Source organism: Gopherus flavomarginatus, chromosome 15 (assembly GCF_025201925.1).
Source record: "Gopherus flavomarginatus isolate rGopFla2 chromosome 15, rGopFla2.mat.asm, whole genome shotgun sequence".
NCBI classification, from domain to species: domain Eukaryota; kingdom Metazoa; phylum Chordata; order Testudines; family Testudinidae; genus Gopherus; species Gopherus flavomarginatus.
Genome location: NC_066631.1, coordinates 17,552,488 through 17,569,313, shown reverse-complemented (window position 1 = coordinate 17,569,313; position 16,826 = coordinate 17,552,488). Strand labels below are relative to the sequence as shown.

The following is a 16,826-nucleotide window of genomic DNA, read 5'->3' as shown; positions in this document are numbered from 1 at the left end:
GCACAGCAAATTAGTGTAAATCTACACCGTAGTAGCATGCTGGGCCCTGTCTGTGTAGACCCTGCTACTGCAGGTGCCTAGTTCCCTTGTGTGCATTGATCCATTCTGCTTTGAAATGAGTAGATCATTACACAATATTGAACTTTTAGTGCACAGGAGCAGTGTCCACAGACAGCGCACTAGCATTTTGTGTGCTGTAGATTATACCCCCGATTGCTGTGCACTCTTTGGTCATCAAGACAAGCTCTGAAGATACTCTACTAGTTTACTTACCACTTGCTTTTTTTATTTTATTTTTATAACACTGTAAAAGTAGTGCTTTTTTCCTCCTCAGGTAAACTGAAGAAATAAATTTCTAAAGCCTGTGCTATGGCAGGTATTACTGATCCATGACAATCACCCTCAGTTTTCCTCCAGTCTGGTATTTGTGTCATCAAGCATGTGTCACACCCTGTTGGACCCATTGATCTTTTTTCTTTGATTCCACAGAAAGTGAAGAAAGTTATTGGAATCGAACTCTGTCAAGAAGCTGTGGAGGATGCCAAAGTGAATGCTCAAATTAATGGTTGGTAAAGTTGTGTGTGTAACTGCTAGATTCTTTGTTTATGAGGAATAAGAGTTAAGCACCTGATTTCCATTGAAATTGCCTAACTTCCTTATATTCATCTGAAAATTTCAGCCTGAATTAATTACTTGAAAGCTGTAATTATTTCTATCAGATATTCCCATTGATAAAATCCACTGAAGTTAATAGGTTAATTTTAAAAATCTGACTTCAGAGATTCCCAGGAGGTGCCAGGTGTATTGTTGTTCTGTATGTACATGAGACATGGACCTTTATGGCAGAACATGAATGGAAAATACAGGTAGTGGAGATGATACTTTTGTAAAACTCAGGGCATCTCCTACGTGGACCACATCACTAATGAAGAGGTCCGCAACATCATCACCCAACACGCTGGGTCAAATGAAGACCTCCTGACGACCATGAAGAAGTGCAAGCTGAAGTGATATGGCCATGTAACAAGATCATCTGGCCTATCTGAGATCATCCTCCAAGGGACAGTACAGGGGAAGAGAAGAAGAGGTAGACAGAAGAGATGGATTGACAACGTAAGAGTGGACAAGAATGGACTTTGTGGTGACTCAAGCACTGAAACACAATCGTCAAGGGTGGAGATGGTTGGTTGCTCATCAATGATGGTGCCCCAATGACCAGTGCTGTTATGGGAGTGATGAAGATGAATTTTAAAAATAACTTAAGCAATATAATTTTCCAGTTATACTTAATCAGTAAATTGCTCATTTGACAACACTGTTTAACACTATGTACCATAACGTTTAACGATGGCACATTAAAGAGGGAGAACTTCCTTGACAAAGAATTTTAATGCATGATTACAATAGTCATTCATTATTTATAGTGATTTTCAAGTTGTATATTAGCTCTCAGGCACAATAGGTTATTTAAACACAATAGCTTTAGTATGTCTGCTTGAATATTATACCGATGGCAACACCTGCAAAAGTAAATCCATAGTTTGTCCCAAGGCATCAAATATTGGCATTTCTATATGCAAAACACTGTAAGAACAATTTACCTAGTAACTCTACCTATTTATGTGTGCACACTAATGTTTTGATTATACAGAAATTTCACATCAGTTTTTTATTTTTATCTACATTTCTCAGATCTGAATAACATTGAATTTCACTGTGGAAAGGCTGAAGACATTGTTCCTTCTTTAATTAACTTATTAGCTTCACACAACTTGATTACAATTGTAGATCCACCTCGGGCAGGACTACGTAAGTTTATTTACTTAAGACTTATTTAACGGATACTTTAGTAGAATGGTTTTAACCGAATGAAATCAGCTGATTGTTGGGAGAGAACTTGAAATAGGCTTGAGCATAAAGGTTGTCCTGTTAATATTACAAGTTTAAATTTTTTTCTGCAAATATGGTAACATACACTATTGGCAAAAAACTTTCTTAATTTGTCACCTAGATTCTAAAGTCATTCTTGCAATCCGAAGAGCTGAACACTTGAAGAAGCTCATCTATGTATCCTGCAATCCCAGAGCTGCCATGAACAACTTTGTGGAGTAAGTTTTTGAATTGGCCAGGTACAGGCAAAATACGCTTCGTGAAAAAAGTGAGGCTGAACTCCCTTTTTGCATACAAATAGATTAATCATATTAGCTATAGGATTGTTTAGCAGTACTTGACCTTGCCTTGGAAGACCCACTTTTGATTGGGTGGTGGCAGACTGTCCCAGCAGGAGGGAGGAAGACTTGCTCTCCAGTAGCTGATTAAGTAGTAGATCTGAAATGTATGATCATCCTATGAGGCAAGGGGAGCGAACAACAACGCAAGGGCTTTTCCTAGAAAGTGTAGACTGATGTTCATGGTCCAGGAAAATTAATACTATACTTTGTTTTTCTCCTAAGTCTTTGTCGGGCCCCCTCCAATCGTGTCAAAGGAGCCCCTTTCCGTCCAGTTAAAGCAATGGCAGTGGATCTGTTCCCTCAGACTATGCACTGTGAGCTGCTGATATTCTTTGAAAGGGTAGAACATTCAAATGGAAACTCTACTGAAGCAAGCTGTGACACAGCTCAGGTCATGAATGCAAATGCAGCAGATTCTACCCAAGATGGCAGCATTTACCCACCTGAAGAGAAAGTAGGAACTCTGTCTTCCACCTAATGTTGTGCTAGGCTGGGCAGTTTGTGCACGTGCATATATATAATATATACTCAGGCAACCATCTTAACCTATTGATTTCCTTCTAAGAGGTAGAAGTTACTTTTGATAGTGAAAGAATGTTGCAGTTTGAGGAATCAGCAGAAATACCATACAAGTTAACCTCTGCACAACATAATAATTACCTGACTTCCAACTGATGAAGGCTTTCAGTTAAGTATAGTGACAGCAGCAGTTTTCAACTCAGTGAACAAAGATTAGTTTAACTAACTGGATGCTTAAAACAATCCAGTTCCTACAAGGAAAATAACCTTATTACACACAACTTGGAACAAAACCTGCTATTTTCACTTGTGCACACATACTCCTGAAAAGATGTCCCAATGCCTTCAGTGTAAGGCCAGCATGACTTGAACTGAATATTTTGCATGTTCTTCATAAAATTTCTGTCCAGGTATAGTACTAGGAGTCAGACATGTGGATTTCCTCCAAAAGTTGAGTGATTGTAGCATTGTTTTTTATGCCCAAGAAATTTTCTTTGTTTGAAAATAGTATGGAAGATGAGTGATAAATAGCTGATAGCGAACATCATTTAATGCCTATCTGGCAAATGGGCAATTCTGTTGAACAGGAGACATTTGCTTTGCAGACCAGTTTAAATAAATTTGATTTTTAAAAGACTGTTGAATTTTCCTTAGCCTGGATGTTGGTTTGAATTAAAGAGATTTGAGTTGGCAGTTGCAAATAGTTGATTATAAACCTACATTAAAGCAAGCCTGATTTTTAGTTACTATTGTAAAGACTTTCCAGCTGTTCTGGTACATAAACTAAGTCTTTGCTATTGGGAGAGAGATTCTAAGCTCCCTCTTCAAAGTGCTTGTAATCTGAAAAAGACATGAAGCTTACATACTTTTAGTAGAAAATGGACCTCTGTTCTGTGGTTTTGGTGCAGACAATGGGTTGCCCCCTTCAGCAGAAGGATCACCCTCCAAGAGTGTAATTGTTTTGAGTTAAACTGGAGCTATGAGCCAAACTGAACCTGATGTTTGAGATCCAATACAACTTCTAAGGGAGAGAGATTTTCTTGTTCTGTAATAAAGTGAAAGTAGGACTGGACTCAGTGCTACCCCACTCCTGTTTCAAAAAGAGAAAAGATTCAGAACAAGACAAATGCACAAGAAAATACTCTTTTCCAGAGATGTTGGAGGACGATGACAGAGCAGAATTAACTTCCACAACAGAATAATTTATACATGGGTATAAGGCTAGGATAGGACTGAAACTATGGACCTTACTGTGGTTAACTATTCTTCCAGCACCTTCAGCCCAGAGTACTGTAATGTGAATTTTCTCAGGCATACTTTGACCACATGGAAGCTTTATCTGACTCGGAGCATAGCTTACAGCTGAGGGAATTCTGTGCAATGCAGAATTAATGTTCTGTGCAGAATTCCATTTTTTCCCCCCTGCAGAATTGGCAGTGCAGGGCTGCTGGCCACTGCTAGGAATGGTGAAACCCATCACAGCCCAACTTGCAGTGTGGCTGCATGGGAAGGCTGTGGTTTCTGGGTTTGCAGGCCCTGCTCAGGCATGTGGTATGGCTGGGCCCAGGGCTGTCCTTAAGATTTATGGTGCCCTAGGCGGGATTATTAAACTGGTGCCCCTGAGCCTGTCTTGCTCGTAGCAACACAAACATAAGCTTACATTATTGGAAAACTTGCCACATGCATGTTGTTAAAACCAGTTTAACTTAATGAAGCACACTGTAATGCTGATGGACTAGCACTAAAGAAAAAATTCTGATTTGACAGAATGATGCAAATAATATTTTAATTTGTCAACATTTTATTGGAAATTTCTATGAAAAGGTATTGAAACAAGGATTTGTTTTTAATTAAAAGCAATCTTTCTGGCTTTTTCAGCTGCAAAATCAGTAAGAATGTAATTGTATGACAAAGACAAAGTGATGTCTTGTTTGATTGCAAGAATAGCAAGACCAGTCAAGTGTTCCTGACTCCATGTAGAGGGAAGATAGTTTTTAATGAGCTTTAGTTTTGAGAAACTCCGTTCTCCTGATGCTACTGTTACAGGAATTGTCAGTAGAATACGAGTGACAATGTACACATTAGGATATGTCAACTAGTTTGCTGGTATGAGTAAACTGTACAATGTCCATTATTGATTTTGCTTGTGGCAACATTGAGGACAGTGTACTCAATTCTTCATACAGTTCAAGTCCATTTAAATCAAAACGATGGCCGTGCTTTAGGAGGTTCTCTAGATCAGGGGTCCCCAACGCAGTGCCTGCAGGTGCCATGGTGCCCACAGGGGCCTCTCAGTGCACCTGCATACTGGCCAACGGACAAGCATCCACCGAAATGCCACCAAAATTCGGCGGCATTTTGGCCGCGACGCCTCTGGATGACACCGCTTGCTGCCAATAAGCAGCGTCATCCAGAGGCATCGCCGCTGAAATGCTGCCGAATTTCGGCGGATGCTAGTCCACTGCCACGGTCCTTCGTGTGGTGACTGCCAGACGAAAAAGGTGGGGGAGACCACTGCTCTAGGTTCTTGTATTTTGTCATTAGTTGCTCTTGTTTTCCTATTTTGTTGAATTTAGTCCTGCTCGGCCCACCTACCAGCTGAGTGAATGGAACTCCAGGCCAACAGCGGGTTGAGTGGCTCAGCCAGGGTATCAGCTGCCAGCCTGGGGTTTCTTGGGGGTCCCCAGGCCAGCAGTGGGTGCTGAGTGGGGCTGGTGGCCGGGACCCAGGGTGGCAATGGGGTAGCAGCCAGAACCTCAGGGCAGTGGCGGGCTGAGCCGCTCAGCCCACTGCTGCATGCCATCAAAAATCAGCTCACGTGCCACCTCTGGCACATGTGCTGTAGGTTGCCAACCCCTGCTCTATACATTAGTAAGGAGATGAGCATATTACAGTTGTTGGAGGACTCTATTTAACAGTAACAGGCTATAGGAAAGTCAGTCAACATTTTTTGTTTCTCTGATGAAAACTGGCCCACTCCCTTCCCCATACCAAACTTGTCACAAATAATTGTCAACAACTTAATTTTCTGTTTTTGGCTGAGATATTGATTTTTTTTTAAAAAAAAATATTGAAATTGAATTCAGGATTGTTAGCAAGCATTTTTGGCGAACAAATTTGTTAAATGACAATCTAAATGGCAACGTAGTACTGCTTTCATGCTTGACTCACCCCCCAGCCTGCTGGTCCAACAGCTGCAGTAGAGCAGGAGAGAGGTGGAAAACTGCAGGACCCCAAAATGCACCTCTTGGGGTGCAGAGTGGCAACAGCAGCAGCAAACTCTCACGTCCGATTACATGCCAATGGGCACTACCGCCAGCCCAACAGACCCTGGTGAAGTTAGCACAGCATCTGATCTCAGGGACGGGGCACCCATGGAGCCACAGCAGCTCATCCTGCCCTGTGCAGCTCCCTCTCAGATGAGATGGATTGCTGCCAGCCCAGGGGAGAGAGGCGCTCCCCAGCTAGGGTGACCAGATCCAGATATTCTGATTTTATAGGGCCAGTCCCAATATTTGGGGCTTTGTCTTATATAGGTACCAATTACCCCCAGCTAGGGTGACCAGACAGCAAATGTGAAAAATCAGGACGGGGTGGGGGGGGAATAGGAGCCTATATAAGAAAAAGACCCAAAAATCAGGACTGGCCCTATAAAATTGGGCCATCTGGTCACCCTGCAGGTGAGTTCATTCCACCACCCCTTCTCAGAGACCCCAGCAGACAATCCCCTCCCTCAGACTGTGCTGCATTCATCTCTCTCTAGGACCCAGCAGCCCTGCTCTTACATGCTCCATTGCTTCCTATCTGTCTGGGCTCCCAGCAGAGCAGTGCCCCTAGACCTAGTGGTGCCCTAGGTGGCTATCTGCTCTGCCTATGGCTAAGGACAGCCTTGGCTGGGCCGCCTCCCCTCCATAGCAGCTGTTGGAGCAACAGCTGGGATTTGCAGGGTGGGGTTGCTGCTTTCCAGGAGAGGTACAAACTGTTAAATTGTGGGGGGCCCTCCCCCCAGCAGCAGGTATGGGTCATCTCTGAGTGGTAAGACAGTAACAGCTACATGGAGCCTGTGATATGGCTTGGGGAGGGGGAAGGGTGCAGGTTTCCCCTCCAGTACCCCTAACTACCCTCTCCCAGTACATGCACCCCTCCAGTTCTCCCTTGCATTATCTTCTATTTGGGAACCTGAAATACGGTAACTCTTAAGGGTACAGGGTGGAAAAAAAACACACAATTGACAAGACTGGAGGGGTAGTTCCCCCCTACCCCCTCAAGGCACAGCTGGCACGTGACACACCCAGACTGAGGCACCTGACAAAAGCATAACAGGAAGTGGCTTGTGATAGGGGTTTCTTTAACACTCCACTCCCAGGGGAATCATTTTTGTCATCTGTACTGTTAAACATATTAGGACAAGTATTTTGAAATAAATTACCAAAATAATTGAAATAGGCATGATGATAGTGTTGTTTTGACAAAACATGCAAAATTTAGCACAGAATTGCCCCAGAAGTAATAGCTGCTTCTCCCATGTGGAACTAGTTGACCTGACTATATTAACAGGGGATTCATGCTACCTTTCTAAGTTCACTGCAACTGAACCTAAAACACTGTCTATAAAGATACTAGGTAAACTCTCACTCACTAATGGGGCCAGGATTTCACCCCTGCACTGTTGAACACCTCGCACTGTTGCAGTAGCTGCTGTCAGAATGAATGTGCTGTCTGTCACCCCCCCTCTTAAAATTAATTCCCTCCATTGATGCACAGGAGCTCAATTTAGGTGACTGGGGACTTAAAGCAGTACAATTACATTTCCATAGCACCTGGGAGCCCTCAGTTGTGGACTAGGACCCTGGTGATGCTAGACATAACACTATGAACTCAAGAGCTCATGTGAACTATTCTTTTTCAGAGCTAGTGTTTGACTAGATCCTCTACATCAAGCTATTTTCAGTGAGCTGGTCAGTAACATTAACACTTCAAACTTCTCTAGATACTGAACAAGCCATTCAAAGCACATCAAGAGGGGTGGTGTTACTTCAAGCCAAGTCCAGAATGTAAGAAATGGAAACATCAATAAAGTTCAATAACTTTTAGTAAAAATGGATTTATCAACTTCTGAAGAAATCTAATACAGGCAATTTATCCTAAAGCTTACACATATGGTACTGAGAGTCTTTTATATACAGAATACAAAGAGGGGATGTAATGATTTATGCAGGGACAGGGTTTCAGGTTGTGTGGAACTTCTCCATTAATAAGTAAGCAGGGAAAAACTAAACCTCACTCTGATTTGGGATAGGGGGAAAAAAAAGTTACCTAACTTTTGTAACGGTTGGTCTTAGAAGGGAATGGACATGAACAACACATCTGTGTGTGTGCATCCACGTGCAGAGTCAGATTTTTGCCGTAGCAGTATCTGTATGGTTGTCAGTGGCACCCTCTGGAGTGTCGCACTCATACATCAGTATATTTAGTAGTTGCTGGCCCTGCGCCCTCTCACTTCCTTCTTGCTGACAACTCCAACTAAAGGGCAGGAAATGGAATAGACATGAGCAACACATCTTAAAGAACAGTACAAAAGACAGGCAACCGTTTTTTCTTCAAGTACTTGCTCATGTTGATTCTATTCTAGGTGACTCAGAAGCAGTATCCCTGGAGATGGGCTTGGAGTTCACAGTCCTGTGGCTTACAACACTGCTCTACCAAAGCCAGCATTGTCACAGGCCTGCTGGGTAAGTGCATAATGAGATGTAAATGTGTGGATGGGTGGTCAGGTAGTGGTTATGCAGATATCTTGATTTAGCACTTGGGCCAGGAAGGCTCCCATCAAGGCTTGCACTCTGGTCGAGTGGGCAGTTACAATCACTGGTGCAGGCACTTTCACTGGATCATAGCAGAAATGAATGTAGGTGATGATCTATGATATTCTCTGAGTGGACATTGGAAGACCTTTCATCCTGTCCACCATCCTGATGAACAACTGTCAACTTATGGAATGGCTTGGTCCTTTCCATGTAAAAGGCTAGCATTTACCTGATGTCCAGAGAGTGCAATTTATGCTCTTCTTCTGACTTACGAGGTTTTGGAAAGACAGGTAAGTATATGTCCTGGCTTGTATGAAACAAACTACCTTAGGCAGGAAAGCCAGGTATGGTTGCTGTAGGACTTTTTCCTGGTAGAAGACCGTATAGGGCGGCTCTGAGGTAAGTGCCCTAATCTCAGAGATCCTGTGGGCAGATGTTATTGCCACCAAGAAAGAAACCTTCCAGGAGAGTAGAAGATGGGAGCAGGAAGCTAAAGAGGGGAGGCATGATCTGCAGCAGCATGAGATTCAGGTCCCAAGGGACGGGGTCATGGACATGGGGGGGGGGGAAAGAGTTGCTCTAGACCCTTAAGATGTAGAAGGTGGTCCAAAAACCTAATGATGAGAGAGAAAACCGCTATCCACTTGCAAGGCAAGGGGAAGGTGCTCCGACCAACCATCACGGTACGAAGGAACTGAGAGGGCGTAGGGCCGGTATTGTCTAAATATACTGATGCATGAGCGTGGTACTCCATAGGGTGTTGGCAGAAATCTCCAACTCTGCACATGGGTGCACACGCACCTAGACATGAGCAAGCACTTGAATGTCAGTGTACCTGGCTAAAGGGTTTTCATTTTTTATGAAAAGGGGCTAGTTTTACCATGAAAAACTAAGTCAACATGTGGTAAGAGGTATTGATATTTGCATAACAAAAGTAGACTTCAGTTAATTTCAAAAGACAAGGTGGGAGACAGCTCAAGGAGAGGGTTCCCACTCAAAAACAGACAGTTGCAATACGACGACATTAGACAAACAAAATCAGCATTTTTATAATGTAATATCAAACTTTATTGCTTAAAACTAATTGTCTGGAAAAATACACATGTAGTACTCAAAGACCAAACACAAAGGCTTATATGATTGTGCAGAAAAAAAAAAAGCAAAGCAGAGGCTCAGTGAAAATGAGGCTTTATAGTTGTACCAATTTAGCACTGGCATCAAGCAACTGCACTCAATACAATTCATATAGCAACCATTGTTATCTACTTGGGCACATAAGAATGCATTATTCACTTTTCCCTTCTCAAATACATGTCAGAATACTGTTCACCTTTTATTTTGTTGATAATGGCATTAGTTCTTGGACTTTTCTGATACTTAATCTAAAATTCTTCCCACAGGAAGTTTGACAAGGCAATTATCTTTGTGAACTTTGCTCCAGAACCAAAATATAGTGTATGGGTAGGATGTAATCAAGCTTTTAAAGAAATACTTAGATGTTACAAGTGTGCATTGTATGTAAAGCCTAACAGTGTCAGCAGGAGTTTACATACAACAGCAAGAGTTTTTGTGCATAACAGAGCCATGTTAAGCATCTGGGAACCCAACTACTTTATCTCTTGTTTAATAAATATTTAAAGCTGAATGACTTGTGTTTAAATAGGTAGCATCTGACTATTTCACTGGAAGTCACAGTAACTTTTCTTTCAGTACCATAAAGATTTGAATGCACGCTAATTTAACCCTTAAAGTCAATACACCACACTTCTGTCAAGAAGCACATAATATGCAAAGCAGAACAGGTCTAATTTCCAAAGGATGGAACAGTTCTTATTAATTCATTCCATCCCCATAAAAATATCCACCTTTCCTAGGATAAGGAACAAAGATCACTGACAAAAGCAGTAGTTTTGCTTTATGCATTCATACAATCAAGATCTAAACCTTTACAGCTGGTTACCTAAAAAACACACGAGTTACAAGACAAATGTAGGGTACATCTTGAATCACACCTTAGTGTTCATGCAGAAGCTGAAATTAATGCAATGACCTATCCTCTATCACAGCAGCTCGTGCTTATGTGCAAATGCAAGACTGTTACACTACAATCAATAGTAAACATTAAAACACAAGAATACTTCACAATGACAATAAACAGCAGTTAAGTTGTTTGTTCCAGCAGTTATTGCGCTTTATTTTCTGGACAATTCTCCAGTTGAAGGCTGCAGCAAGGTCTAATACCATCCTTTTAAAGAATGCATAATATGTGAGAGGCTTTGGTTCACAATGAAATATCTAGATGTTTTATTTAAGGGCAATGGTCACCTTACGATTCAGATAGTGGCAGATTGAGGTAAGACTAAAGCAAAATGCTCAATACAGCAATCCTCTTAGAACACAAAAACAAATTCCTAAATGAGGCATCTATGGATAATCTGCAGGTGGCCTGCAAAATATTGACATTCTGATTTTGGACAAAGATCCACAGGGATGATTTGTCTTTTACAGTATTGGCCAAGGACAGATTTTTCTGCTAGAAAACACACAAACTGAAAAAACACCTACTTACACAGTAATACATTTAGGCAAAGATATAAGCCCTGTCTTCAAAGTCAGAGAGAAGCAGCAACTACTGCTTGTAAGTACTGCACCAATGTTACACATCTTTCAAAGATGTAGATTAAAGCTATATTAAAAGAAAATAAGCAGAGGCAGTACTTTTTAGATAGGTCACTTTAAAAATAATGTGTCATCCTGCACCTATCCTTCTGTACTGAAAACAGGATTACAATTCACAGAACTCAAAAGCTGAATATGATAATGAAGATTGGGTGAGTTATTTGCAGACACCTCTGAGCATATCACTTACAACAATGAAAATACAGAAACAGATGAGACTGATCTCAAATATCAGAAGCAATAAATTACAGAACTTTAACTTGGCAACAAAAATTTAAGTTTTCTAATTTCCAAAATAGCAGGGCTGATATTAAAGGTGTTAAAATCCAGTTGGCACAATCAGTCACTATACTGCAGTATGCTGTACTCAAGATTTCAAGAATGACAACTGTCCAGACAAGTACCAGACCTGCAGCATTTATAAGGATTACGAACTGTAGCTCTCTGTCCCTCCAATTATTTGGGGACCGTAAAATATGGCTGTACTAATATCAACTCCTAGAAAAGTCACTGGACCCCTACCACCAAACAGGCTTCTTGCCATTCCATTCCCTCCCCTTCTTTTAAGCACAAAATGGTTCCCACTTCAAATCTGAGGAATTTACTGCATTAGTCAAAGTAAAAACCCTAAATAAAGGGAAAAAGCAGTGCTTTCACTACAACCAAAATATTTCTTCTGTGCATAACTTATTAAAGCCTTAGCAGATACAGTAAGTACTGCCTGTTTTCGAAGATTGTATTTCAAAAATGCTTGCATATTCATGTCCTTTTTCATCTTAATCAGTACACTTTATTAAGGTCTTAGTCTAGTCTTTTCTATGTTGTATCCCAAATCTACGTTCTAATTTCCATTGCAGAAGTTAAGTTTTTTAGCATTTGAAGAAAAACGTAAGTAAAAAGCCAGTAACAACTTTTTTTTTTTTAAATGTAAGATAGCTGCAATCAGTTAATTTAGCATTTCTAAAGGCCAGGCCACAAGGAGAAATTGTTTAAAAAATATTTCATTTAATGAAGCAAGTTATCTAAAACTTAACAAGTAACATGGCCAGACACCAAACAAATTAAAATCACTATATTACAGGGGAGTAAGGGTGGAGCTTCTTTAAACAATGCACTGGCAATATATTTCAGAATACCCATCAACAGTCTTCAGTTATATTTCTCCTTCAAGCTCTGTAGGTAGCCTCTCAAGTGGCTACGTTAATTGCAGTGATTCCCAACCTTGTCTCTGCCGTGGCACATCTCTAGCTCCAGGGACTCTTCCTACTACCCCAGATAAGGAGCCGCAGGAGAGAAGGAGAAGGAGATTGAGCTCTGATTGGTTGCTCCATCCTTGGAGGTGATGGGACAGTGAGCCATATTGCCAATTAGATGGCAGTTCCCCCCACCCATTCTCACATGTCGTTTTTCAAAAAAATTCCACGACCCACTGGTTGGGAAACACTGAAATAGAGGGCCAAATATTTTCCCTTCCAATTGGTTTGTAAACAATCATAACTTTTCCCTTAAAATAAAGCCCAACAATTTGGGATATCCAACTTGTTGCTCTTAACACTACCAGGTACACTTGTTCTTTTCAAGTAAAAACAAAAACAAAAACCCTAAAACACCCTGCATACTGTGATCTCAAAAAAAATTAAAACCAAACCAACCTTAGCCTGGCAGTACAAAAAATAAAAACAGCATTACTGGCCTAATCCTATGACATTAGGAACATCGCTCATCACTTTTTCATGTATCTGTCAAAGTGTCTTATCAGTGCATATTATTATGTGCTGAAATGCAACAAAACTTTTCACAAAAATAATTTTAGGCATGTTCATACAAGAGTGTGTATATATAAAAATTTATATATAATATATCAGCTTCAACCTGTACATAGATTTTCTGAATTTGATCCTTAAACACATCCATTCGAGACAACATGGATGACTTTCAAGGAAAAAGTGCTTGCTTAAATGTATCCTGTGTGAACATGCCTATCCTCTGTGCATTTGCCCAAGTAGAGATCTTTATGATCAATCATTTAAACATACATATCTCAGGAGGTAAAAAAAAGTAATATTGCCCTGATGATGCAAAAGAACAATGCATAACTGAAGCAGCCAGGATTGTAAAGTTATCTTGCATTCTGCAGCAAATAGATTCTTAAATAATTGTTGAAAGTAGTTTCTCCATTTGTTATTGCTCCCCACTCATAAGTATACTGGTCACACATCAACAGTACACAGAGGTTCACTACCAGGCTGCGCTGATTCTATTATTGTCATCTTGGGTTTCTTTCGAGTTTCCTCCTTTAAAGAAACAAAAAGTAAAAAATCCCAAGGTTAAAACAAGGTTGTTTTTAAAAAAAAAAAAAAACTAAGCAACTAGTTAGTTCTAGTGGCAAAAAAAAAAAAAAATCAATTCAGTTTGACTTGATGAATTCAAATGATGTGAATGACTACTTTAGTTCATGATAAAAAAAATCTGGTAGCTACAAAAGAATTTCATTAAAATGGAAAAATTTTGCTCCTGAGGGAATTCTGCACCAAAAAACTAAAAATTCTGCACTTTTAATTTATTTGTCAATAAGTAACTCTGGAAATTCCAGCATGGCAGTGAGGAGCACACGCCACTGGATGCACAGAGGAGGAAGATCACCCTGTAGACCCGTTGCCCCAGACACAGATTCAGCAGTGAGGCTGCACTCACACCCACACCCAACACAGCAGAATGGCAAGGCCTGCCCCAGAAACACCCCAGAGCTCTGCCCCTCCATGCCAGGGTCACCAAGATAGGTAGAAAAAGGGACAGTGAGTCTTGTATGCACGCATGCCCAGCCCTGAGCCCCAGTCCAAGTGGGGGCGGGCAGGCTCAGCCCAGCAGGATTGAAGAGTGGAGGGGCTTAGTGTGGAAGGAATCCAGGTGAGAGGGTTCTGCACGGGGCAATCTCTGTGTGTGTGGGGGGAGGGGGACCGGATGCACAGAGGCTTTTGGGGAGATTCAGGGGGAATGGGACTATGCGGGGGGGTCCATGTGAAGGAGCCTGGGGATCAGCAGGGAGGGTCTGGGTGTTGGGAGCTCAACAGTGGGGCCCAGGTGCTGAGGGAGTAGGGCTCGGCAGGATGGGGGCTTATCAGGTTGGTCCAGATATGGGAGGGGGTGGGGCTTATCAGGGTGCGAGTTTGAGGGCAGGGGGCAGTGTGGGTACAAAGGTGGGGGTCCAGATGCAGGGGGTAAGGCTTCATGGGGGTGTTGAGGTATCAGGGTGCTGGCAGGCTCAGCAGGGGGTCTGGGTGTGAAGGGCATTCAGATGCACAGGGATTGGGTGGATGGGGGAGCAGCTCCTATTACAGTGACCCCCTACCCCCGCAGCTGAGGAGCAATGGAGGTGGAAAGAGGGGGTCGAGCTTCCTGAAACTGGGGGTGGGGAGGGGGTCTGACCTGGGAAATCCACCCTTCCACAGCCCAGCTGGGACTAGCAGCTCAGTGCAGGTTAGGAGCCACCAACCAGGGCATCCCTAGACCCCCCCCTGAAATTTATCTTTCTGCTGGCTGCTCAGGGCACCCAAAACAACATGCCAGCAGGGGCACGTGACTGCTCTTGCGCATTCTCTTTGCTCCGCCATCAGAAGTCATTTTTCTACAGGGAAGCAAAGAAATCTGCAGGGGATAGGAATTCTGCATGCATACAGTGGCGCAGAATTCCTCCAGCAGTAAAATTCCAATTTTGAGTGTCTAGTCTTCACTAAAATAAACTAACTTTGTTCTGTGTTCTGGCCCTACAACACAATTTTTAACATGTATTTTTAAGAAGTCTGCAGTATGCACTCACTCTTTCTTGTGCCAACTTTTTCATTTCTTCCTGTAACTTGTTCAGAATGTGTAGATTTGGCTTGTTCTTTTTGGCATACTGCTGAAGTTCTATCACGCTTTTATCAGAGGTTTCCTGCACAATACGACCGTAAGTTGTAGCAGAAAAAAAGTTACCCAACAAAAAAAACTGTCTCGGGTATTTTTTAAATAGTCACATCTTTCAGAATTTAAGCAGGGTCGAGTTTCTTCCCCCCACCCTCCTTTAAGTGAAAAGGTACATGCAACAAGTCAACTGTGTATTAGTTGCTAAAAACTGGCGTTACCGTTTTAGCCAGCCATTTTAGCCTATACCCCTATAGCACACACGTGAGCTTGAGAAAACGTTGCCTTTCTGAAAGAGTGCTGACCTTCTGTCATGACAATAGCAAGAATCAGTTCAGAAAGCAGAAGATCCTTTAGGGTTACTTATCAATATAGAGAAGTAACATGCGATGAATAAGAGTGTTAGGACTAGAAAGCTATGCCAAGAAAAGGAAAGGAATGAGGAGTTGGTTTTTATCATTTTTAACTGCTCCTTATCATAACAGAAAAAAGCAACTTTTTACAGGGTAGATTACAAAGCAACCACAAAATCATGCTTACCTGTTTGACCATCTTGCTATTTTCTCTACCATACATACGCAACAAAGAGCCCCAGTTTTTCACGTGCGGATGCAGGAGCTGTAGGATTTTCTGAGAAGCTAGTTGTTTCCCAACTCTCTTGTTCTTACCTGTACAAATGATAACCAACACACAATCACCACACTAGAACATTATGTGTATACATAAAAACTACATTAAGGGAATCAATGAACTAATATTTCTAATTCTCTTCAAGATGTATACACTGAAGGGTGGAATACGCATGTACCAACAAAATACTCATGCAAGGTAAGTGTTGAGGAGGGCAGGAAAAAAGAATTTGTAGGCAAGCATAGGAAGTAAAATCAAGAACAGTACTTACACCAGCCTCGCACTGTGTGCTTGCCACAAGTCATGACATATTCACTCTTCTGATTTTTACCAGGAATCACTTCAAACTTGATAGATGTGTCACCCATTCCATGGTTTCTTAAGCACAAAAACTCAATATTGTAAGGGTCAACCAAGTAACTTGCATAGAAAGACAAACTGAACTGAACAATGTGAGGTTAACATAATTGAATCTGGACTTAAAGTACAGTAAATTTCAATTAAAAATTAAGCAAGCTAACAGGGAGTCTCATTTTCTACGTCAGTAACTTGACTGTACTGCTTTGCAAAAAAAACAGCATTACTCCCTCTCAGGTGACAGACAAAAATAAATACAAAATTCTAAGGACCAGATCCTACCATTACAAAGGGGGAGCAGCAATACCAGACATGGAGCAAGGCACAATGCTGCAGTATATATACTGGTGCAAACCATAGCTAAACAGCAGTTCATGTCTCCTTAGGGTCATAGCAGGCAGAGTAAGTGGGCGGCCACACTGAAATTCACAAGTGCTGGAAAGGTATACCGTCCTGCTGGTGCCACAATAGGCGTAGATGAGGAAGAAAGGAACAGAGGAACTCTTGTACCCTTCCCACTTTAGTGCATCTAACAAACTGCAGAATTTGCCCCTCAGTAACTTTTTTAGCATGGTTATGATGTGATCCTACCTTTTAAGGCACTCATGGAGAATCTGATATGGAGACAACAGTCCAGCTTTACTGGTCAGTTCATATACCCGTGAGTCCTCAATACTGATATGGTTAAAATACTGCAAAAGAATTG

The 16,826-nt window shown here is 41.7% G+C and overlaps 2 protein-coding genes across 10 annotated transcripts in view; one reads left to right on the top strand and one right to left on the bottom strand.

Moving 5' to 3' along the window:
- Positions 1–16,826, top strand: part of TRMT2A (tRNA methyltransferase 2 homolog A) — a 49,635-nt gene that overhangs the window by 13,346 nt on the left and 19,463 nt on the right. For 5 of the 7 annotated variants that reach the window (XM_050924108.1, XM_050924106.1, XM_050924102.1 and 2 more), the window contains exons 9-12: positions 490–565; positions 1,693–1,809; positions 2,012–2,108; positions 2,454–3,387. In XM_050924108.1, the coding sequence (XP_050780065.1) occupies positions 490–565; positions 1,693–1,809; positions 2,012–2,108; positions 2,454–2,709 (546 nt within the window). In that variant the 3' untranslated portion in view covers positions 2,710–3,387. Of the gene's footprint in view, positions 1–489; positions 566–1,692; positions 1,810–2,011; positions 2,109–2,453; positions 3,388–8,382; positions 10,200–16,826 lie in introns of those variants that run through there. The other 2 variants (XR_007769505.1, XM_050924107.1) reach the window with 2 other exon arrangements.
- Positions 9,599–16,826, bottom strand: part of DGCR8 (DGCR8 microprocessor complex subunit) — a 42,357-nt gene continuing 35,129 nt past the window's right edge. For all 3 annotated transcript variants that reach the window (XM_050924099.1, XM_050924098.1, XM_050924100.1), the window contains 5 exons: positions 16,712–16,812; positions 16,035–16,141; positions 15,674–15,801; positions 15,051–15,164; positions 9,599–13,527 (listed from right to left, as the gene is read on the bottom strand). In XM_050924099.1, the coding sequence (XP_050780056.1) occupies positions 13,444–13,527; positions 15,051–15,164; positions 15,674–15,801; positions 16,035–16,141; positions 16,712–16,812 (534 nt within the window). In that variant the 3' untranslated portion in view covers positions 9,599–13,443. The remainder of the gene's footprint in view (positions 13,528–15,050; positions 15,165–15,673; positions 15,802–16,034; positions 16,142–16,711; positions 16,813–16,826) is intronic.